This window comes from Perissodus microlepis, chromosome 4 (assembly GCF_051167445.1).
Source record: "Perissodus microlepis isolate ML-2025 ecotype Zambia chromosome 4, ASM5116744v1, whole genome shotgun sequence".
NCBI classification, from domain to species: domain Eukaryota; kingdom Metazoa; phylum Chordata; class Actinopteri; order Cichliformes; family Cichlidae; genus Perissodus; species Perissodus microlepis.
Genome location: NC_140464.1, coordinates 8,324,999 through 8,348,615, shown reverse-complemented (window position 1 = coordinate 8,348,615; position 23,617 = coordinate 8,324,999). Strand labels below are relative to the sequence as shown.

At 41.1% G+C, this 23,617-nt stretch overlaps 1 protein-coding gene across 1 annotated transcript in view; it reads left to right on the top strand.

The window, feature by feature from the left end:
* Positions 1 to 23,617, top strand: part of LOC146388245 (inactive phospholipase C-like protein 2) — a 64,923-nt gene that overhangs the window by 24,000 nt on the left and 17,306 nt on the right. Inside the window, exons 2-3 of the mRNA XM_084925421.1 lie at positions 15,403 to 17,889; positions 22,846 to 23,049. Coding sequence (XP_084781547.1) covers positions 15,403 to 17,889; positions 22,846 to 23,049 — 2,691 coding nt within the window. The remainder of the gene's footprint in view (positions 1 to 15,402; positions 17,890 to 22,845; positions 23,050 to 23,617) is intronic.

Here is a 23,617-nt window from a genome sequence, read left to right as displayed (position 1 = left end):
ACTAAATTTTAAACAAAACCTCTTATCGCTATTTTTTTAAACTTCTGTCTTGCAAGGCTAGTTAGCATTTATTTACATTTGACTTTCCTCCTGAATGTTTTTTGCCCTGGGATTAACCACTTTCCTGGGCTTTCCCTGTTAGACTGGTCTGTGTTAGACTAATTGCAAAACATGGGTTCAAATTCCCGTCACATATCCTGTATCATAATTTTTATCTTTTTTTATTTATAGATTCTGGAAAAGCAACATATGTCAGTGTCCCTCCATTTTTAACTTTATCATTTTATTTACATGCTGACAGTATGCTGAACACCATATGGTTACTTTCTGTATTTGGTAAATCGTGTTTCATTTTCCAGCAAATATCTTCCCAGTTATCACAGGAAAACTTGTGAATAGTATAAGAATCTGGATGCAGTCATGTAAGCACCCCTAAGGTAGGCCTTTCAGTTACTTATACTCAAGAAATTGGCAGTCAGTTGTAATCATGGTTCATACTTCACACTTCACACTTGTAGCTCATGAAAAAAATCAAATCTGTGTTTGATGGGGAGGAGTTCTGCAAGTACACCCTGCTGTGCTCTACTGAAAAACATGGATTAAATATACATATGCATGTGGTATTTTCATTTTTCATTGAAAGTGAATACTGAATCTTCTTTTCTCAGTTCTGCTTCAACATTATGTTTGCTCACTGATGCCATTCTTCAGGATTATGCACCTGGCTGTTTCTTCTATCAGCCTAGTGTTTGATCAGATTAGTTGTGGCGCATTTGTATTGTGCGGTGCATGCATGTTTGCAAGTGTCTTTGTTTGCTGTGTGCGACTGTCCTTCAGGTCGCTCACAGCGTAAAAAGAGGACAAACAGTAAGAACACATAAACAGAGGCACAAGCAAAGGAAGGTCCGGGCATACACCTCTACCACGTAGTAAAACTCTTAGTGTTATCACTTTGCTGCACTGTTATAATTGTATTAAATCCCTCCTGCACACTAAGCCTATACAGTGGAGTAGTGCAGAGCTGGCTGTTGTCCTTAATAAATGTAGTAAATCAGCCAGGATGCTCAAGGATGCAGCACGCTAAATCACAATAAGCTCTTTGTGCAGGAAGTGACAAAGGAGCTTCCACTTGCACGGCCCAGTGATTGAAGGCCTTCTGGTAAACTGAACAGGCAATAACAAAAACACAAGACAAATGATGGTCATATTTAGCTCCTGCTGAGGATGAGGCATACTGCAGATGCAGTTGTTTAGACCTGGAAAAGAGATGAAAGTAAGAAAGACAAAACATAAGGCGAAGTCGGGTAGAAAGGCAAAGTGCCCCATAGGACCCACATTGTGTATGACGGTCTGGTGCACTGACGTCAAACGGTGTGGAGTTCAATAAACTAGAGAAGATTGGTCGTTTCAGTGTGATGCTGTCAGCCCCTAAACCATGCACTGTAAGAGTATTGATTTTTCAAGCTCACCTAGGAATTTCATTCACTTGCGTGTGTAAGCATACTGTAGATGTTGCGCAGATGTAATCTTCTCTCAGGGCAGAAAAATTGCTAGATCCTTCTGCTAAAACTTTATTCAGCTACAGCTTAGGATTTGTCACTTTAAGAAGATAAAGTTTATGTGGATTAACTGTACTTTGTGGTGTGATTTTTCTCTCCTGCTGATTTTTTTTCTCTAACCTGCAACCCCCCAAAGTCCTTAACAGCTGCTCAAACCCTGGTTCCCCTCTCCCTGCCCTTGTAACACCCACACGTTCTACCCTAATATGTCAAAGCACTCACTGCAGAGGCTTTATTTACTGCTTTATTTTTTTATGTTGAAGGACTTAGGACACCTTACCCTTTCCTTAGCAATTAAACAAATGCACAATAAAAGCATCCTTGGAGAGATGTGAGTAATACTGGCGCTTTGGGTTTTTAAGTAAGACCTCCATCTTTGTTTATGAGCTGCTTTAAAATAGGGCTGTAGTTTCAAAGTCAGATTGTCAATTGGTGAGAAGCGCTAGCTTTCCAGGAATGATCCATTAATTCTGACAGCTGGAAGAGCTGAATAGATGCAAAAAACAACATGTTTTTTTACAGCTTTGAACTCATTCTGCTAAAGGGAGATTGCTATATCTGCCTTGTTAAAGAAGTTATTTATGTGGCTGCAGGTTTTTAAATGGTCATAGACTTAAGTGTAAACCTTAAACAGTTGTTTGCATATCACAGCTCAACAAAATAGTCAGGTATATGCTTGTCATCTCTGAGAGCTCTGTTTGTAGTTATCACTGTGCAGTTAATAGTTGATTTTTATGTTTTTGTAAGAGTTTTTTTCTGTTTAATTGGTTGAAGAGTAGATATTACGTAGATTTCACGTGATTCAGTTTATTTTGAAAAGTCTCAAAAGGATCTTGAGCTTTATTGTGAAAGGTTTATGTGGAACATAAACAAGCGGACACACGATGATGTTACCGTCATTGTTGCTAACTACGACACATAAAAACAGGCGCTTGTCCATCCTTAGTGTGGTTATATTAAATATAAGAGAAAGAGAGAACTTTAAGAAATTAATATAGCCTCTACAGTGACCATCAAAACGATGAAAAAATATTGCCGTAAAGAGTTTATTTTGCGACACCACGAAACAAACGATAGCGTAAAATGAAAGATAGACGTTTTTATATCGTCATCAGATATATATCGTTATATTACGGAGCCCCGGAGGGGACATGGGAGAAAAAAAAATTAAGACGGACTTTTGCGAGATCTCGCAAAACTAACTCGGGATCTCGCAAAACAAACTCGGGATCTCGCAAAACTTTTGCGAGCTCTCGCAAAACAAACTCGGGATCTCGCAAAACTTTTGCGAGATCTCGCAAAAGTTTCGACCTCCCGTTAGCTTCGAGCTAACGGGAGGTCGAGACCTACTACAGCCGGGAGGAACACCGCTTTCCCGGCACATCGTGCCTCGACCTCCCGGTCGGCTTCGAGCCGGCGTCCGAAGAATGCGGCTAAAACTTTTGCGAGATCTCGCAAAAGTTTTGCGAGATCCCGAGTTTGTTTTGCGAGAGCTCGCAAAAGTTTTGCGAGAGCTCGCAAAAGTCCGTCTTAATTTTTTTTTTCTCCCATGTCCCCTGCGGGGCTCCGTATTATATCGAACAGCCCTAAGATGAGATATACTTTTGTTTTGCAATAGATTCTGGGAAATTCCTTGTATTTCATGCAGAACCCCACCTTACTGATCTCTACTAAGCTAATGCTTCTGCTAGCTGCTGGCTCTGGGATTATAAGGTTTCTTGCGCTTTACAGAGAGCCATACAGCCAACTGCATCAAGAGAAAACTCTCTTTGTGAAACAGCCACTGTGCACCACTCACTTACAGTATCACACTGCTAGATGCTCTTTCCCTTTCAATACAGACTTCAGTTTTACTTATTCAGTAAGTTGCAAGGGAAGGTGGGATCTTCATACTGTGGTAGCATTCAGAAGTCAGAACTCATACAAACACATAAGCTCAAAATTGAAGCCATTTCAATGTGTTTTCTAAAGACAAGAGAAGATGCTGAGCCATGAAGAGAAATATTTCCAAATAGACTGTTTTTGTGACCCATTAAACGCAATGATATTGTGGTCTCAATTTAGAGGAGGCCCGCATCATTTAAACAACAGTTTATATGCCAAGCACGATATTCCCGTGATAAGATTAAACTGTGTGTGATTGTTTGGGGCCCGTTGCGTCCCCCATGTGTCAGGAAAAGAGGACAGTCTGAGAAAAATATGCTGATTGTAGACGAAAATACACAGAACGTGCTTCAGTTCAAGACAGTGGAATAGTTAACCATGTTTTTGTTACCCCTCTCTGATTAACCTTCACATGACCTTTAGTAACAATAATACATCCTTTCTTGCGTTTATATAGATGCCTGTTATTAGTCTGTGCTTTAAAAAAAAAACACATCCTCATCAGATTCATCTTCCCTCCTTCTGTTCAGTTCTCTCCCAACCCCCTCTTCTTCTCGGTAAAGTAAGGCCATTACTAAAAATAGGAATTACAATTCTCCTGTTCGTCTCTATGCATATCACCCACCTTCTTTCCTCCTGATTCAAGAGACCTTCAGTTTTTTCACCTGTGATGTGCATCAGCCAGTCCATCACCAGTGCCATTCCACCAAGCCGGTTTTCAGATTGGATTGTCCTCGCTGCAGAATTTCCAGGCAAACACAAAGGTCACCTTCAACCAGAGCTCCTCTGCAAAGTGGGCACATTGAACCACTCTCCTCACGTGTCCTGTACCCTCTCTTTACTGTGCATTTACACAAACATGCTCACTTCCTCCCATGTCCTAGATTTGTCTCCACTGCTGTGAGAAAAAGCTTTTAAAACTGCCATTCATCTTAGCGTCAACCCTGTTCCCAGCGCTTAATATGTGTTGCTCGTCATTCCAAGACATTCATTTCCTTAAATGAAAGCTGTAATTAAATGAGAGTACTCTTTGTCAGTGATAACTATATGGTTATATATGATGTAGAAAGATTTTAGTGATGTTTGTTTGCCTGTTTGTTACCAAATAAAATTTAATTAAAACCTGGTGGATGGTTGGAGTGTAATCAAACAAAGAATTGGGCTTGACAGTTGTGTTTTTCAAGCGCTCTTGCAGCTATTAGTGCGTGAATGTCTCCGCAGTGTTTTGTGTTGTAGCTGATGGAGGTCTGGTTCCTATTAGCTGCCTAAGATTATGTAGGTACCCTTGTGCCACCAAAATGGGTGACAGACAAGAGGCATGGACAGGAGACTGTCACAAGCCAGGATGCTGGTAGTGTATCATTTGGGTTTTGTGGCTCACTTGATCTTGATTCAGTGGCTCCTCCTGAAGCCTGATCAAATTGGGATCTGGGGATTTTGGAGGTCAGGTCTCTGCTTTGGGCTTTTTCCTGTGCCCTCATTTTCTGATTAGTTTTTATGGTGTGTTGGAAGGTAGAGGTCACTCGGTCTGCAACAATGTTGAGGTAGCATTAAGTTAAGCATTAAGTTTTAGTTGAGTCGGTTATATTTTATGTAATACATAATCATATCTGATATCCTCATCCTCAAGTATGATTAACTAAGTGCATTGGTGAATGATTATCAAAGTAAAAAGAAGGTGGCTCTTCATCCAGCAGATCAAAGATAAGCGGGTGTAGATTGCAAGAAATTTTTTCTTTACACTGGCCCTGGAACAGTCCATGAGTCGGTTTGCCAGCCTCTTGACGAGACAGAAGGAGCCTAGCCAAGGATCAGACTCACGGGGATTATTTATAGACTTGAGTGGGCTTCACGGACGCAGGCGTGGAATGTGTCAGAAAGAAAATGCATCATTGATCAAAGCTTGCTCAAAGACATCGTCTTATTTTTCCCAAATGCTGAGCAGAGATGGGGGATTGGGAAAAAAAACAACAGCGTTCACCAACGTCTCTATGTGTGCTGTGCTATAGTAAGCTTGCTTGCTCCACTACCCACACAGAGTCCTCTGCACCTACACAGGTGACTGGACTTCACTGAACACATGCCAAATTTAGCCTCCTTATCCTCTATCTCTACTCCAGCATCTAAATAGCTTCTCAGCTCTGGATGTTTAAAATACATACATGGTGGGTGTTTGAATATTGAGTGTGCTGTACGTGGAGGCAGGTGTGTAACTGTGCGCTAATATGTGGGTTTAACAATGAAGTAAAGTGTGTTTGTGTAGGTGTACATGAGGAGGCGTAGAAGAAAAAAACAGAACCTCGTAGGCGTCGGTTATGGATTGCACATCTTGTACCCCGTGTGATTTTTTTTTCTAACATTTTTACCTCAGGAAGAGATGGAGGCTTACAGAATTGCTATCAAGGACAGGCTGCAGTGATGTGTGTTTATAGGTCCTTCTTTTTTAGTCTGCATATCACACTAAGGAGCATCTTTCAGAGGACAGTGCTATTCCCTCTTTATGCCCACCTCCTGCTTGTCCTGTTCGCGAATAGAAAAGAGGGGAAATGTCAGGTGAGGCGTAGGGAGTGAAACGGAGCAGAGTGTAGTAGAGGTGTCCTGTGCTGCTGCTGCTGCTGCAGCACAGCTCGTTGTTGGCAGGAGGGGGCACTTTTCTCTCTCTGCCAGTCGCTGCAATGCAGATGGCAGTCAAGGTTATGCCTGTCCAACCACACCGACAGACTGAAGTAATGAGGATGCTCGTGCAGGAATTCCAAGAGATGACAATTAAGCTTTGGGAAACTTGTAGTTGTGTTGTTCTGTGATGGTTTTATTTGTAGCTTAAGATCCTTCATGCTCAGACTTGCAAATGTCGTAACAGATGTAACCTATGTTTCTTTGGCTGAGAGGCAATGTTTTGGTTCTTGTACACTTCACTAACATCTTTTATTTTCCTCTTTTTTGGAGGGTTGTAATCTATGGCTTGTTGTCATTTCACAGGAGTATTGTATTTGAAGTAGAGGGTAAATACTGTGGACGTGGATAGCACGGGACTGGCAGCGTGACATTTGTTGTTAATCAGCCTCCTGCTCATCCTCAGCTTCCTCTGTCTGGGTGTGATAAACATGTCAGTCTCAGCCAAACTGCAACACTGAGTATCACAGGCTGTATGTGGTCAGTGCTTTGGAAAAGTATGTTCAACATTTCTTTGGAAGTGGCCATGTTTAATACTATTGTATTTGAAAGCCACTCTAACATTCTCACTTCCTGTTCAAAGTGAGCTGCAGTCTTACACGGACATGCTGAGAGAAAACAAAAGAGGATGGGCAAATTTCCACATCCTGTGTGCTTGTCTATGCGCGCATATACCCAAAAAGAATTCCTCTGGGTTCCCCTTTTTGCTGCGCCTGAGGCTGAGGCAAACCAGTCACTGTGAACAGGTTTAAAACAGCTGCCTCTGTCAGATATTATTGAGGAAGTGATAGATCATTTTCCACAGGGTGGAAACATTTAGCACACCACTAGAATGACCTTAATTGTTTCCCAGTATCAATTTGATCTCTTTATTGATGCTGTATGAAGAGATATGTTTAGCCAAAGAGCAGATTAAGACAAGATAAAAATGTATTGTGAGCCAAGAGATGCAATGATGATGAGAGAAAGTGGAAACATGAACGATTGTTAGAGGTGAAAGGGCAAATGGTAGAAAAAAGGAGGAGACTGACAACAAGACCCAAGTGTTGAAAGGCTAATATAAACTAATATCCCTTTATTGCCCATTATCAGAAGTTAGTCAAACACACTTTCATGTCACACTCCCCTAAACCTTCACATCTCTGTCTCTACATCAACACAGCTTAGAACAATTGCCTGTGGCTGAAGACCATTTGGAGAAATGATAAAACACCGTGGTAATGAACGTAATGAGAGGAACACTTTGGAATGAGACAAAACTGTTTAATTAAAGCAATAATGACCACAAGGGGGTATTAAACATAGTTAAATTTGACGTTGGTGGGTCTAATGTAGTGATTGCATGATGGGCTTGGCACACAGCTCTGTTTGTTAGCATACGGCTGTTGTGGGATTAATACCTTGCAAATCCCTTTGTGTTTTGTTTTTTTTGCTTCCATGATTTCATTATAATAAGATGACCCAGCTCTCCTTGAGCTGTGCAGTTCTACCAGCCTTTGAATTATTAGGAAAATAATTAGCCTTGTTTATTTTATTCAAACACAGGATCCACTTCCCTAAAGAAGCACTGCACAAAATAAGATTCCTAACTTAAATCAGTTTGTTTTTCCATATAAAATCTGCTGTCGTGATCTTAAATGCACAGGAAGTTACTAATCCAAGCCTAAGATGAAAGCATTAAACTATTCGCTAAACAAAAACAAGGCAAATACGAGTAAATCTCCCCTGTCCTTTTTGGTGCTTTCAGTATAATGCGATCAGAGAATAGTTGCTCTGCTATGAGGATATCTGGGAAATAATTCTTTAAAGTTGTTCACATTTTTCTATCACTGTCACTTCAGTGTGCAGAGGTCAATTTGGATGCATGAGGAGATAACAAATTTAATGTGTGCATAGTCTTTTAAATATTAGAACCCTGTTCTTCATTGGCACATTCTATTCCGGGACACTCAGACACATTAGTTAAATGGGGGCAATGTGCTCAACAGAGGAGGTGCAAGATAAAAATTGTGAACATGAGCTGATAAAAAGCCTTCAAACATGCTCTGCTAAACAAGATAAAACTGTGGAGTGGATGCTTGCCTGGTGATGTTAGAGAATCCAGTGGCAGTTAACTGGAGCAATTATCCCCTCAATTCCCACGCACCCCACCGCCCTCACCAGACACAAGGATTATTCTATTGTTTTACACAGCTTCCATGAAATTACAAACATAACCTTACGTAATCACTCGGGACATTGAATTTCTACTTGGACTTGCCTGAAACAACTAATCTAGGCATCTAGTAAGCATCCTAGTCCAGTAGTCCCCAACCTTTTATGCGCCACGAACCAGTTTAATGTCAGACAATATTTTCACAGACCGGCCTTTAAGGTGTTGCGGATAAATACAACAAAATAAAATGATGCAACCAAGACAAAAACTGTGCTATTTTGTAAATATGATAATAAACGTGAATTCACTGTGTAATTGTGTTTAATGGAAGTTTATTAGCAGCGTCCTCCTGAAATGCACTAACAACATTGAGAGTAACATCCTCTTCTCTGCCCCTTAATGCTCTCTGGTTACTATGGTAACGCGTAAATATTTCTTTCAAAATAAGACACACATCTACATCATGGGAAAAGACCCAGGGAAACCGAGTTAACGATAAAAACCCTGAAAACCATAAATTTCATACCCGAGCCTCAGCTCTCGCGGCCCGGCACCAAAGGACTCACGGACTGGTACCGCTCCATGGCGCGTGGCTTGGGGACCGCCGCCCTACTCAGTTGGCTGAAGCAACTCAACTAGTTTCTTTTGTGTAAATGAGTAGCAGCTCTACACTAAAGCCATCCCGTATAGCCAAGCTTCTCACCCACTAACCTAATCTCGAAGGGAGACTCCAGACACCCTTCAGAGGCAGCTTGCATCCACCGTCTCATTCTTTTAGTCAATACAAAGAGTTCATGGCCAAGGTGAGATTGGCAACATAGCTTGACCAGTCTGAGACTTGGAACTTGTCCACAATCTGGACAGACTTAAGGGATCCTATGCTGAAATAGCTCCTGGCATCACTCGGACACATAAACTCCTTCACCATGATAAGGTGGTGATTTATGGAGGACCTTTCTCTCACTTTATGCATATACCTGAATATCCTGAACAGAGATGTGAAATATGCTGTGCACAAAATTAATATGTGCACCTTCTAACATGGTTTTACAAATTAATATATAAATAAATTTATTAGAATTGGTCAAACTGATTATTCAGAGTTGTGATTGACAGTGACTTGCACAGTGTGATAAAGTGTTCACCAAATCCACAGCAAAATCCTTGAACGTTATACTGTACACGTCTATAGACTTGTTATACATGTTCAAGGATTCAGATATGATCGTATTAAGTGATAATGGTATGATAAGGAAAAGAGACACATCACATGCTCTGTGCATGAAGTATCTAGATGGCAGCAATTGGTGTGGTTTTTGTGGGGGGGCTTTTGTGGTCCCTGGCTCAATACCATTGACTTCTTCTTCTCTGTGGGCCAGTAATTAGTCAGACTGTTCGGTGGGCTCTGACTTGCTGAGAGTTCTCTGGGGGATTTCCACTTATTATCTGACCGTGAAGAAACTAAGCTTTACATTCCAGGCACAGCAAGTGTCAAACACAATGGACCACCTGGATGAAAATGTAAATTCATTTGTGGACTAGGACAAACACAAGTACGTCTGCACACAATCAATTCAGGCATCTCGCATTCCCTCGCAGACCTTAAATTTTCTCGGCTATTCACACATTATGTTTGTGTTCTGCAAAACTCTCACTAAGATGGTGTAGTGGATTTCTCAATGTGCAACTAAGACTACTGCTGTGAGATTTTAAGCACTCGGCCACATTAGCGATTACTGTGACAAACAGTGACGGGCCTGGCTTCTCTCTCTTTTTGACTCTCTTTCCCTTGTCTGTTTTTCTTCATTCTCTCCATCCCTTTCTCGCCTTTCCTATTTCCAAATCTGTATTCAATTCCAAGATGGTTTATTGGCATGACAGATAACAATACCATGTTGCCAAGGCAAAATGTTACTCGCATTTTATTTATCTGTCAATCCCTGCCTTCCTAGCTCCTTCCCTCCTATTAGGAGTCAGTTTTTCAGCTACATTTCATTTGCCTTATTGGCGCTGAGGTTGCACAGTGTTGCCAAAACATCTAAACAAATTAAAGTTAACATTATCAAATCATCTTTCTTTCTCAATTTCTGTCAATTTCTACTTCCATCTCACTTGCGCTGTCTTAGCTTTGGCCCATTTTATCCCCTTTTCCCTTTTTTTCCCCCCTGTGGATGTCTATAACAGAGGATAGAGTCTGTTAGAGGCTGAATGATGTCTGCCCTAAGCTCTGGATTCAGACGTCAGTTTAAATAACTATCTAGGATGTAGGGAAGGAGAAGGCACTGCGGTGGGTTTTTTTTTTTTTTGGGGGGGGTGGGGGGGTGGGGGGGTGACGGGCAGCCTACATCTGAGGAGGGGACTGACTGTGACCTCTCACCTACCTCATGCAAGCAGACCCATGCTCACTGGCTTATGAAATCCTGTGCGGTGAAAGTGCTCTTTGTTTTTTAACACCTAGTGCTTCCGCTGGGAACGGTGTTGCTCTTGCTGGACATAACCCACCGTTACACTATCACATTCATCTGTTAATATAGTTTCTGCTGGGATTGTTTAAAATAAAGACTGGAGATAAATGTGCCTTGTAACAAAGATGAATTTTGCCTAGTTACTCAGATTCACCCTAGGCACTTTGAAACAGTAAGCATGTGCCTTTGCGATACCTGCGATTGTGTTTGACATGTCAATGTGTGCGTTTGCTGTGTAATGTGGCTTGATCCTACGGCTCGTTTTCTATGATCCTCAGGCACACATGCTGGCAAACAGAGCAAACATACTGTGACTCACATGTTGGAGAGCACGTCATCAAGAGGGCTCTGCTCTGTTCTGTCTTCACTCCCCATTACCCACGCCCCCTTGTTGCCTATTTCGTGGATTCTCATTGCACACACACAAATGACACTGGAGCTCTGTAGGCGAGAAGAACTGAGCCATGCCTGACCACTTTCTGCAAACCTGTTTTAGAGTTGAGATATGATAGCCGTGAGTGGCAAGCGGCCAAAACAGCCCTGGAGGAAGTAGGATAGCTGGAGGTTTGCTAGAATGGGGTGGAAGTGGGCCACATTAGAAAAAATGAGCAGTATGTCTAAAGTGTCATGGAAAGTCATGTGTTTAAAAACAGGATTAGCTGAGCTCCTAACCTTTTTGGTAATTTTAACTGTTGCCAACCCAGAGATGGAGACAAGAACTGTTTTTGGTTTTGTGGGGGTTTTTTTTTCACCTGACACACTAGAGTGTTGTATTTTGGAGTGTGTGAGTATGTGTGGTAGCAGTCAAGTGGTTCATGCCACCACACAAACAACTGGAGGAAGAGGACTTTTTAATTTTTCTTGAGCACACACAAAAACACTCCAGTCTGTGGAGATAAAGGAGGAATTAATCTCTCTGATAATGTTGCTTTCCGGCTTCCACATCATAGTGGAAGAGTACAGAAAAGCAAAGGAGATGGACTATATAAATTTTATAGATTATATGCCATTACAAATATAAAGATTTAAAAACTATGCAAAGACAGGAAGTCTATTAATATATTGCATCTATTGTACACAGCAGTACAGTCAAGGGTTATTGTTTTGATGTGAAGTATTCAATAGGGGACTGGAGTGTACAGGCAACCTGGGAGCCACGACTGTTGTTGCCTGGGAGAGCAGAGAGTTTTTTCCATTAATTGCCTCCCTGGAGTTATGTTCTGCAGTCACACTGCTTATGGTGCCCAGTGTCATAGTGTGAAAACAATGATAAGAGAAGGGACAGAGCGTGACACACCACTGTCTTTCAGGGGGTGTTGAAACACTCATCTCACCCTTCCACCAGGAAGTATTTGACCAAGACTCAAGTTGCTGGTGTTCCCACTGAGGTTTTGTAGACATCTGACTACTAACCATGTGGCATTAACTTCAACATTTTGGACCTGTGACAAAGCAATGTCAAGGTAATAGTGCTTAAGTCAGTCAGGCCTAGAGATCAATCCGTGACCATTTGTTAACCAATGATCATGAGAGAAACATGGGTATTCCCCAAATGGTTGCAAGTAGTTGCTGGATGGTTGGTTGGTGGAAGTCACTGGGAAAATGACTGCCAAAGGCTGAGTCACACAGCCCTACAGACTGGTCAGTAAACCCCTGGAAACCATCTGTTGCTAGGGAAAAATCCATATTCACCACCTGGTTAGCAAAAACATAACTGCTTTGATCGTTTGTGTGGTTGTAATTTGAATGGAGGTGGTGGATTTGTCTGCAAACAGCAGCCAGCTACTCTCTGAGGTCTAGTAAAATTATGAAAAGTGCAACACAAACTGGAACTGTAGACCATTTACCTTCAAAGTAAAAGCTGTGCCTTATGCAACATGTTGGCTACAGCACTTGTTTCCATTGCTCTTTTTCAGGTTTTACTACTGCTTGGCTAGTAGTTGCAGACAAACCTGAAAAACTACAGGCAACTGTGGCAATCTGTTAGCAACTAGCAACCAAATCAATTACTAGGAAGTTTCTGGTAAAGTAACTTGTTTGCAACCAGTTTCACCCATCCTAGCAACTGCTGGTTGTGTCACATCCAATAGGACAGATTACTTTCAAGCAATAGGCACGTTAGAAACCTCAGTAGAAAGGGGAATGTGGGAGCTGTGGAAGATTACCAAAATACCCCAACATCACCACAGCAGCAACAACAGGCAGTCAAGCATACACACATAAACACACACATACATAAAGAAACACAGGGCCAAAGGGGATCTGAGAAAATATGTGAATCAGAAATAAAAGAGCACAAGAAACAGTGAAAGAAGGTTTAAACAATTGTAAACAGGCAGTTCAAATCATTAAATTAACAAAATTATTTTCCATGAACTTTGTTATTCATGCATGTACTATTATATTATCATTTCCAACTAGTGTGTAATCATTTACTACCACACTACTAATCCTATGAAAAGCAGAATTGTTTTCAGTTGTGTTTTGCTGCTTAGCTTTGATTGAGAGGCAAAGAGAAACAGCATGCTGTCTTGTCTGGTTGTCCGGCTAATTGTAACAGCATGTTAATGAGACACTAGATTACCCTTATAGCCTTTGACCCTCTGTGGCTACATCACTTCCCTGAAGAAGGCCTGGAAATAATCAGACCTGAACAGATCTTCCCTCGTAGAACTACTTGCTCAGTCTGCTTTCAGTCATATTCCCAATACCCCAGTTAATGTTCATGTCCATCTGGCTGATTTTGCAAATAGCTCATGAAGAGCAAACCAGAGGAGAGACCAACTGTCTTTCAGTCTGTTTTTTTAAAAATAGACTAGAGTGGTAGCTGTAATTTTCTGTCACATGAGGTGAAAGGACCGTGCTCGTCAAAATAAAGTGCATGGCATTTGGGTTGAAATGTGAGCTCTTGATTATGGCCTCCAGATTTATCTCCCGCTTCTCCTATGATGGATGGGGCTGAATGATCTACTGGAGGAAATGAACGCAAGACAAATAAGGATCTAAGGACAGAATCAACTCTTTGGCCCGTTTATCTCCTATGTGAAGTGGTTGATGAGCTCATATTACTCTGTAAAAGAATTTGGAGCTACAAACTGACCAAACAGCACTGTCTTACCCTTACAGTCTTGGCACGGGTCCATGCATTTCCATGTGCCTGTGGCTCTTGGCACTAGCTCTCACAGAAATTGCATGCAAGTGTATCTCAAGGGGAATAACACAAATACTAGCTTTATTTTAACATATTGCAAGCAACCTTTTTGACCTGGGTGGACCAGGCATGATTGGGCTAAAGCACACCATCTGGTAAGATCAGTGATCACTGACTAAACTTATCCAGGAGGTATTCTCAGAAGCACTGAAGAATTAAAGATTTTGACATTATGATATTGAGTGCTTATGTGTAGGACAATGAGATAGAGGTCATAAAACAAGGGCACAAGTGGAGTAATGATCATGTCATTTCTTCAGCTCTGCCTAAAATGGTGCTCATTAATCGTGATGAGTTGCTATGCATCATCTGCTTCTGGCTGTCAGGTGGAAGATGGATAATCCGGAGGTGTTTCACTGTGGCTAAAGTTGGACCATGCTTTGGGGAGATTTATCAGGCCTGTACAGGCAGTCACTGTCTTGGGTGTTAAGGGGATGCCCTGAGGGTGACTGCCCTTTCTGGCTTTCCAAAAAACAAAACAAAAAAAGATGAAGATACAAGAGACAAGGTCAAATTAAGTGGCTTTGGTTACATTTATCTTGTATTGGAGGTTAAACAAACCATAGCTACCGATATGGCTCTGTAGTAATGGAAATGCCCTTTTGAAAGAGTCTCAAAGGTGTTGTGCTTAGAGTCTTAAATAACAGTAATTTGTGGCTTGGTTTAGGTTTTTAATGTACTGTTCTTTGTGCTATGCATTATTCAGCAAGCCTATTTTCCAAGTTTTAAACCAGGCCATGTGCATTCAGGCTATCTAGCTAACCACAGCTCTGTGTGGAAATAGGACAGTGCTGTGTACTCTCACCAGTTAGACTAACAGACCTAAGAGCTGAAAACGTTCCAGCATGTCATTGCAGGTGGTGTTTGCAAGTTGCATTTTACATTGCAAGTTTTATTTTAAAACTTACAAAAATTTAGCTCAGGACTGTGTAGAGTGATGTCTCCTTTTCAAATTATTCAAATTATTAGGTTTCACTGCAGTCTGTCATTCTCTCAGATTCTATATTGTACAAAAAAGATTGAAAACAGATTAACTTGTGGGGCTTTCCTATGAGAGAAATCATACCATTGTATCATCCAACACTGCGTCTCATCTCTTAAAATGTTTATAAGAAATAGTCATTACTAAATCAGAATCAATATGTGATTTAAAGTTATTAATGTGTGATGGATAATTAGTAATAACTTATTAAAATTTAATAGTTTGTCATATTTAAATTATTAGCAGATGGGAGTGGTGCATCGTTGTCTATCTTTACCTTTTAGCAGCTATAGTATGGGATTTTCCTTCATTTAATTCAGTGTGGATTTACATATCCACATATAGATATATTTAACTATAGACATAATGCTATCTTTTTGTTTCCTTTCTGCTTTTGAATTCACATATAATGTCTAACATGGTAACCTACATTTTCTCTCATCCAACTCTTCCCTACCCCATTTTGTTCCCAGGATGGCTCCAAACAGAGGCAGGTGAGGAAGAAAACGGTATCCTTCAGCTCAATGCCGAGCGACCGCAAGATCAACAGCACAGCTGCTTGTATGGCCTTCATGATGGAGGGTTGTGAAATGAAGAAGGTGCGCTCCAACTCGCGTATGTACAACCGCTACTTCCTGCTGGATCCGGACATGCACTGGTTGCGTTGGGAGCCATCCAAGAAAGATTCGGAGAAGGCTAAACTGGAAATCAAGAGCATTAAGGAGGTCCGTTTGGGGAAAAAAACTCCTGTTCTCCGCAGCAATGGTCTCTCTGATCAGTTTCCTGATGAATGCGCTTTCTCTATCATCTACGGGGATAACTACGAGTCCTTAGACTTAGTGGCTAGCACAGCAGATGTTGTCAGCACCTGGGTGATGGGCCTGAGGTATCTGGTGTCTTATGGCCGCCACACTGTGGATATGGTGGAACAGAGTCAGCCAAGTCTACGAACGTCTTGGATTGGATCAGTGTTTGAGCTAGCGGATGTGGAAAAGGAAGGACACATAGACCTATTCAGAGCCACCCAGATAATTAAGGGGCTCAACCCTGGAATGAAAGAGTCTAGGATACAACTGAAATTCAAAGAACTCCAGAAAGCTAAAGACCAGTACGGAGAGGCAATTAACTTGGACACTTTTGTTGAGGCCTACTGTGAGCTATGCACACGGCCAGAGATTTTCTTTCTGCTGGTGCAGTTCTCCAGTAACAAGGAATATCTTGACAGCAAAGATCTGATGCTTTTTGTAGAGGTAGAGCAGGGTGTGGAAGGAGTAACAGAGGACATGTGCAGGGATATTGTTCAGAAATTTGAGCCATCTGCTGAAGGCAGGGAGAGAGGCTACCTCTCCATTGACGGTTTTACACACTACCTCCTGTCCTCAGAATGCCACATTTTTGACCCCCAGCACAAACGTGTATGCCAGGATATGACTCAGCCTCTTTCCCATTACTACATCAACTCCTCGCATAATGCTTCCCTTCTGGAGGACCATTTCTGGGGTTCGTCAGACATCAGCAGTTACATTCGAGCTCTGAGGATGGGGTGTCGCAGCATTGAAGTAGTTGTATGGGATGGCCCTGATAATGAACCAGTAGTGTATGTGGGCAGTTCGGTAGCCTCACAGCTAGCTTTCTCTAAAGTTCTGGACGTTATCAACCAATATGCTTTCGAGAGCTCTGAGTACCCCCTTATTCTCTGCTTAGTGACCCACTGTTGCATTCCCCAGCAGAGGGTCATGGCACAGCACACGAAGAAGATTCTCGGGGACAAGCTGTATATTGACTCACCCAACAAGGAGGAAAACTACCTACCCTCTCCTGAGAAACTCAAAGGTAAAATCCTCCTTAAAGGCAAGAAGCTGCCACCCAGCTGCAGTGATGCTGAAGGGGATGTGACAGATGAGGAGGAGGGTCTGGAAATGTCCCAAAGAGTGGGAAATGATGAGAAAGACCAGCTGAATGGCTTGGGCTGTAAGATATTCAGGCTGTGCAGAGAGCTGTCTGATCTTGTATCTCTCTGCAAGTCAGTCCAGTTCAGGGACTTTGAGTTCTCTAAGAGGGAGCAAAAATACTGGGAAATATGTTCCTTCAATGAGGTAGATGCAAACAAGTTTGCTAATGAGTTTCCAGAAGAATTTGTCTGCTATAACAAGCGCTTCCTCTCCAGGGTATATCCCACTCCCATGAGGATTGATGCCAGCAACATGAACCCCCAGGATTTCTGGAAATGTGGCTGCCAGATTGTGGCCATGAACTATCAGACTCCAGGTCTGATGATGGATCTCAACCTAGGGTGGTTCAGGCAGAATGGCAACTGTGGGTATGTTTTACGGCCAGCCATTATGAGGGCGGAGGTGTCCTACTTTAGTGCCAATGCTCGGGACTCCCTTCCAGGAGTGTCTGCACAGCTTCTTCACATCAAAGTCATCAGTGGGCAGAATCTTCCCAAGCCTCGTGGTTCTGCTGCTAAAGGGGACGTGGTGGAGCCCTACATATATGTGGAGATCCATGGCATACCAGCTGACTGTGCTGAGCAAAGAACCAAGACTGTGTCTCAGAATGGTGACAACCCTATTTTTGATGAGAGCTTTGAATTCCAGATTAATTTACCTGAACTTGCAGTACTGCGTTTTGTGGTTCTAGACGATGACTACATCGGAGATGAGTTCATTGGCCAGTACACCATCCCATTTGAGTGCCTACAGCCAGGCTATAGGCATGTCCCTCTACAGTCTCTTACAGGAGAGTTCTTACCCAACACGACCCTGTTTGTTCACGTGGCCATCACCAACAGACGTGGTGGAGGAAAGGGTCATAAGAGGGGTATATCTGTCAGGAAGAGTAGGAAGGCCCGGGAGTACACCACCACCAAGACCACAGGAATCAAAGTAGTGGATGAGCTCTTCAGAGCTTCCACCCAGCCTCTCAGGGAGGCCACAGACCTCAGAGAAAATGTGCAGGTAAGGAATTAAATACTAAGAAAATATTAAGTTACAGTTTGAAAACTGGCTTCTCAGTCTATAGATGGCTGGGGTGGGGTTTGTGGATGTGCTCTGCATCTTCCCCCATCACTTCCTTTTGATTTAAAAGAAAAGTACAAGGAAAAAACTGCCATATATAAGTGATTCCACAGTACAGATCAGTAGAACATCAAATTCAGATATGATTTTCTGTGGTAATATGGTATTTAAACTGGCTTATATAATGCAATATTTTCGGCACACATAGGTTAAAGACAGCATTAAAGTAGTTTATTTTTTAAGTTTACCATTTTTTTTCTAAACATTTTACCCTGATTTTGAGGTTATAAAACACGCTGATAATATTTACTAACCCTTTTTAGCCATTTAATTAATAATTTGTATAATATCAAGGCTTTCAAAATAAATTTACATAATATTTTATTGCATCCGTAGCAATAAAATCCATTGTAAATGTTTTGCATTGTACTTAGTTCACTTGCTATTGTGGATAGAGGCTTGTCACTAATTGTGCTCTATTAATGTAATAAAAGAAAGGGGCAATAAAGCGACATTGGTGTACAATTCTAAAGTTTATGAATAGTGTAATCATTAATGAGGCACAATTTCTGCCCCAGGATGACGAGTGGGTTGCTAGGCACTTAGTGCAGTATTTTAATGCTCCTCTCAGCTCAAATGAAGATTTGTAAGCACTGTGTATATTTGTCTGACGAGGAGCAGCACGGGCCTTTCAGTGTCTTTGTTGGTGGTCATTAATATATGGTGTGTGGCAACTGCAGAGTGGTATAAATGCTTGTGCCATTTGTGCTGTCTACAAATTATAACTCAACTAGAGCTGGCTAGAGGGTTTTTTTTGTTGTTGTTGTGTGTGTGTGTTCTTAAGTTGTTAGTTTACGTCGGCAGCCTCTTGTTTTGTCGTGTTTGAAGGAGGTCATTTTTGTACACTGCTGAAACAGCTCCAACAACAGAGTTCCATCTTCCACTAAAAAGTAGATTTCTAAGTGAAAGAAAAGACTAAAATGAATAAATATGTGCATTTTTGTTCTTCTTACTTGCCTATTGATCATATGTGTAAAGGAGCCCATGGGAGAGAAGGAGAGATTTAATCTTTTCCTCAAAGTCTAGTTTTAAACATTACTGTAAATCACTTTACACACTTGTGCACATGGAACAAAGTAGTGATATTTTCTTTGTTAACAGAATAAGTTTCTGGACTTTTTTCAAGGATAGCTGCATAGGCAGAGATAATCCTCACTAACTTCTGATGGAAACTCAGTCATTTTGTTCTATAAGCCGGCCTGAAATATGACAGAAGCGGCTCAGTTCAGAGAAGAGCCTCCAGACATACTCTTAGTAGGCTTTTAAAGGGTAAAAAGTTAGTTCACTTGCTGTATAACTGGTGAATTTTTATAGTGGCAAACTTGACTGGATCAAATATGTAATGATGATGAGTTTTTTTATAAGTAGAAATTAAATTCGAGGTGCATGCAGCACATCGCTTCCACGTATCATGATCATGAGGTCTGTTTGTCTTCAGATAGCAGCAACCTCAGTCTAATGGTAAAGCAAACAAAAGACAGACTGAACTAAATTAGCAGAGATGTAATGATGATTAGAGATCCCGTGGCATGCAGTCATGCATTTTTTTGTTGTGGAAATGGGCATGTTCTGAAAAAGGGCTTCATTATTCCTATCAGCATGGGAGAAAATATGTTTGTGTTCTAGGGTGAAACCGATCCTGTGATGCAGAAGAGGAATAATAGGAAAGTACGGTATTTTCTTTGTTCAAATTTTTTTGTTTGTGTAGTTAAACCTGTTAATACAAGCAGTTAGTCAGCACCACTGACTGAAATAAATGAATAAATAAAAAAAATCCCCAGCTTGACAAAACATTTTGACATGTGGCATAATCACATGTTTTTCTTTTTGGCATGAACCAAAACCTTGAGTTGTCATAAGGTCCTCTTAATCTTTACTTTGATGTCTGTCAGCAGAAATTATTAATAAAGTCATGAAATATGGCCCAATCTGTCTTATAAATCTCTGACAGCCTAATAAATATTCTTACTTTTGTAAGAGTCAAATAAAATTACTAATGCAGATTAAGTATTTCGTTGCAGGCATGCCATGTGTCACAGTTAAGACCCTACAGACTTTGTTCTGTAGCTATGATTCATCTCTCATAACAAATGGCTTTAGAATTTTAATTTATAAGACTTCATGGAAAATGCTTGGTGGTTGAAAGTGAACGTGTGTTCAGCTGATGCGATCGTGTTGGCACCTCTTATTAAACCACATTTTCCTCTGGTTTGAAATGTAAATACGCCTTTTTGAAACAAAGAGATAAAAGTTGATGAAATAGATGAAAGAGGTGAAGTTATGAGGGAAGCTTTAAAGAAAACAAATAAAGGTGTTTTTAGAATGAGGCATATTGCCTTTTAAATGTAAAATAATGGACGAATGGGAAGGGCTTGTACAGACCAGCTGCAGAGAGAGCGGTTCTGTGGATCTGGAGACAGCTGAATGAAAGGATCTGTGGCCAAATACCCACAAGGCGACAACTAGACACTCTTTAAAAAAACATATCTGTTGTACTCAGTGTGCACACACACTTATTTTTTTAATATATTAAGCAAAATGAATTATTTGATTGCTTTCATTCTTTCAAATAAAAAGCATTATTTCACCTCACTTAGCTCTTCTAAGACTCCTTCATCCTTAAGCTGCAAAGCTTCCAGGTGTTCTGCTTTGAATAACAAAGGAACAAGAAGTACATTTGAATATTAAAAAGACTAAGGGAATCCATGAACATTGACCAGTGGGCTATTATAATAAGTTGGCATTTTTAATATGTGGATCTATCTACGCAGCAGATTAATTACTTCTGCGGGAGACTTGAATAAAGTCCTTTTCTGAGTGCTGCTGCCCGTGAATGTTACAAAGTGTTGATGGATGAGAACTGCTGCCAGCCTGGATTTTCTTTTTATTTGCTGAAAATCATGTGGGCCACCATTGGCGCGTTCACCATCACTTAGTGCTGCGGGCAAGAGAGAAGAGAGAGATTCGGAGATAGAAGCAGAAAGAGAGACAGAAAAGGGCAAACTGAAACAAAAGCAAGGTCCTAACTGGACACAGAGCTCCCATTTGGGAAATGTTGGAAGAGGAACAGAGTGGGGAAGGGAGTAATTAAAAACACAAGCCTCTCACTGAGTTTTGTAACACCATGGCTTGGAAAGACTGCGGCTTTTATTGCTCAACAATTATCAAAAAACATTTACTCGTATCGTCCCAAGCACACATGCGAGGAATTATACAAAACATAATGAATGTTAATAACTTTAGCTCAGACCACACTGAGACATAAACACATGCAGCCACACATGCTGATCGTTCAGGCACACGCATAATCACACAGTGGTTTTTAATCCAGAGCCCCAGAGCTGTCCCACTTCCACCATTGTGTTTCTCTGTAGCTGTGCTCAGTGGTCCAAGGGGTGTTAACCGTGTATGGTGCTCAGCATACAGATCCTGTGTCCCCTGACCACCCTCTTTGTCTACTGTAAAGTTGGGCCTCCCAGTGACAGCATGTCCTCTAGCGTATGGGGATTTTTCTGCAGGCCTAGCCCAGGGAGACAGCTGGTTTCCCAAGCAGCAGCCTCACTGTGTGGACTGATTTCCAAACACCGACACCAGCTTGTTTTTGCTAAACTGTTTTCTTGCTATCTCATACTCTCTCTTTCGTCACTAAATTTTAACACCCTCTCATACCTTTTTGTTTTCTCAGTGTTTCTCATTAACTGCCTCTCCTTTTTTTTTTTGCTTTTTCAGTTACTCATGCTTCAAACATGACTGTTTGTTTACACTCCTTCCCTTTCTCCATCCCTTTCTCTTCTCTCACCTCACTCGTTCTCAAGGATAAGGTCTGCTTGCTTAAATTCCCACGCTAGCAAAAGAAGAAATTAGAGTATGTGCTTACTAAATGTTTATGTTAGGTGGTTTCTTTTTGAGGAATTAGTAAGCAGATTCAGTATTAGGTTGCAAATAAATTCCATGACTATAAACACATTTCAGTTTTATTTAATGTGCTATTGACAGCTGTGCAGAATTCTGTATTTTGTTTTAGTTAACTGCACAAGCAAGTACCTGTAAGACACTAAAAAAGGCAAAATTACCCAAGGTTTTTAAAGATTTGGCTGAAACAATCCTTGTCGACGATGGCATTGCACTTACTACAGTGACACACTGATCAATGGAAGTACTTCAAGATTCAGTATCATGCTCAAGGCCTCTTGAATCTGTGACAAGAGGGCGACTGAGGTTTGGATCACGCTCAGTCGTCAGTGATAGGCATGCAAACATGATTTGCTGAGATAGAGATTTTAGATGATTTATTTTTGAGCAGACTGATATTATAGGAAGTGGGAATAATTTTAGGGTCATCATGGTCATCAAGAAAAACACTGTGCTGAAGTATGTTGTTTCTGATCAGGCGGGAAACTCACAACTCTATTTAACTCTATTAAATCTCTTTACTTAAACTGATCTGTAAAATGTAGTTGTATTCTATTAGGACAACTATGATTTCATCAGTCACCAAGTGCACTATATCAACAGGAATTTTCCTTAGCTCCATACATTGGCAGTTGAGATAAACACTGTAGTAGCTATTCTGAGACCAATGACATACAAGGGCACAGAGTGTTGTTTATAGAATATTTATATTTATTGATTTATTTGTATTTTAACATTAACGTCTCCTTTTAATTAATGGAGGATCTTGAAATTAATGAACAAGGAACTGGTTAAGTATAAGCACTATCACTTATATATTAAACAATGCCCACACAAATGTGTCACACAGTCTTTTTTATGTCCACCATTTGTACCTGTTTATAGCCAGATTCCTATTTTCTTATGTGGGTGCTTTCTTCCCAGAATGCAATGGTGTCCTTCAAGGAGCTCTGTGGTCTGACCCCTGCAGCCAACATGAAGCAGTGTATCCTGACGGTGTCTACATGGCTGATGAACAGCGAGAGATCGCTGAGGGTAACTGTGGACCTGAGCGAGACCTATCCCACCATGGAAGCTCAGGGTGTTGTGCCTGAGCTGCTGCGCAAAGTACTGAACGCCTATGACATGGTAAAAAAACAACAAACAAAAAAAACCCAGCACACACAGAAAAGAGTGAATGCCACCGCCTTTGACACTGTCAGGGAAACAAATGCGTTAATAATACAGATGTGCGTAAATGTTATGTGAATGGTTCTGAATTTTGCACTGGAAGTACTTTTGTGCTTTCCTTTTAATTTCAGTTATTAAAATTCAGTTCACACAAACATTCAGACACTTGATTACATTTCGCGCTGCGTGTGTGAGGACAGACAGTAACACCTGTCCTTTATCGTGCAGCATCCAAGTAAATATCGATTTGGGGAAAAGATGAGATCTCAAAGCATAAAGCCTTCAAGTGTAACAACAAAGTCTGTGCTGGGATGATGTGATTTGCATTTCTTGTCCCGTGCAGATTTTCATACATGCTCTGCTTACAAAGGTAAACTAGAAAAAAAGGCAAAGCAGAGAGTAAACTTGTTCCCTGCCTTATTGCCTGATTGCTTAACATTTCAGGCGTTAACACAGCTGGTTGAGTTTTACACGGCTTCTAAACATGGCTCAAACCAGCTCAATGACCAGCCAGATTGTATAGCTT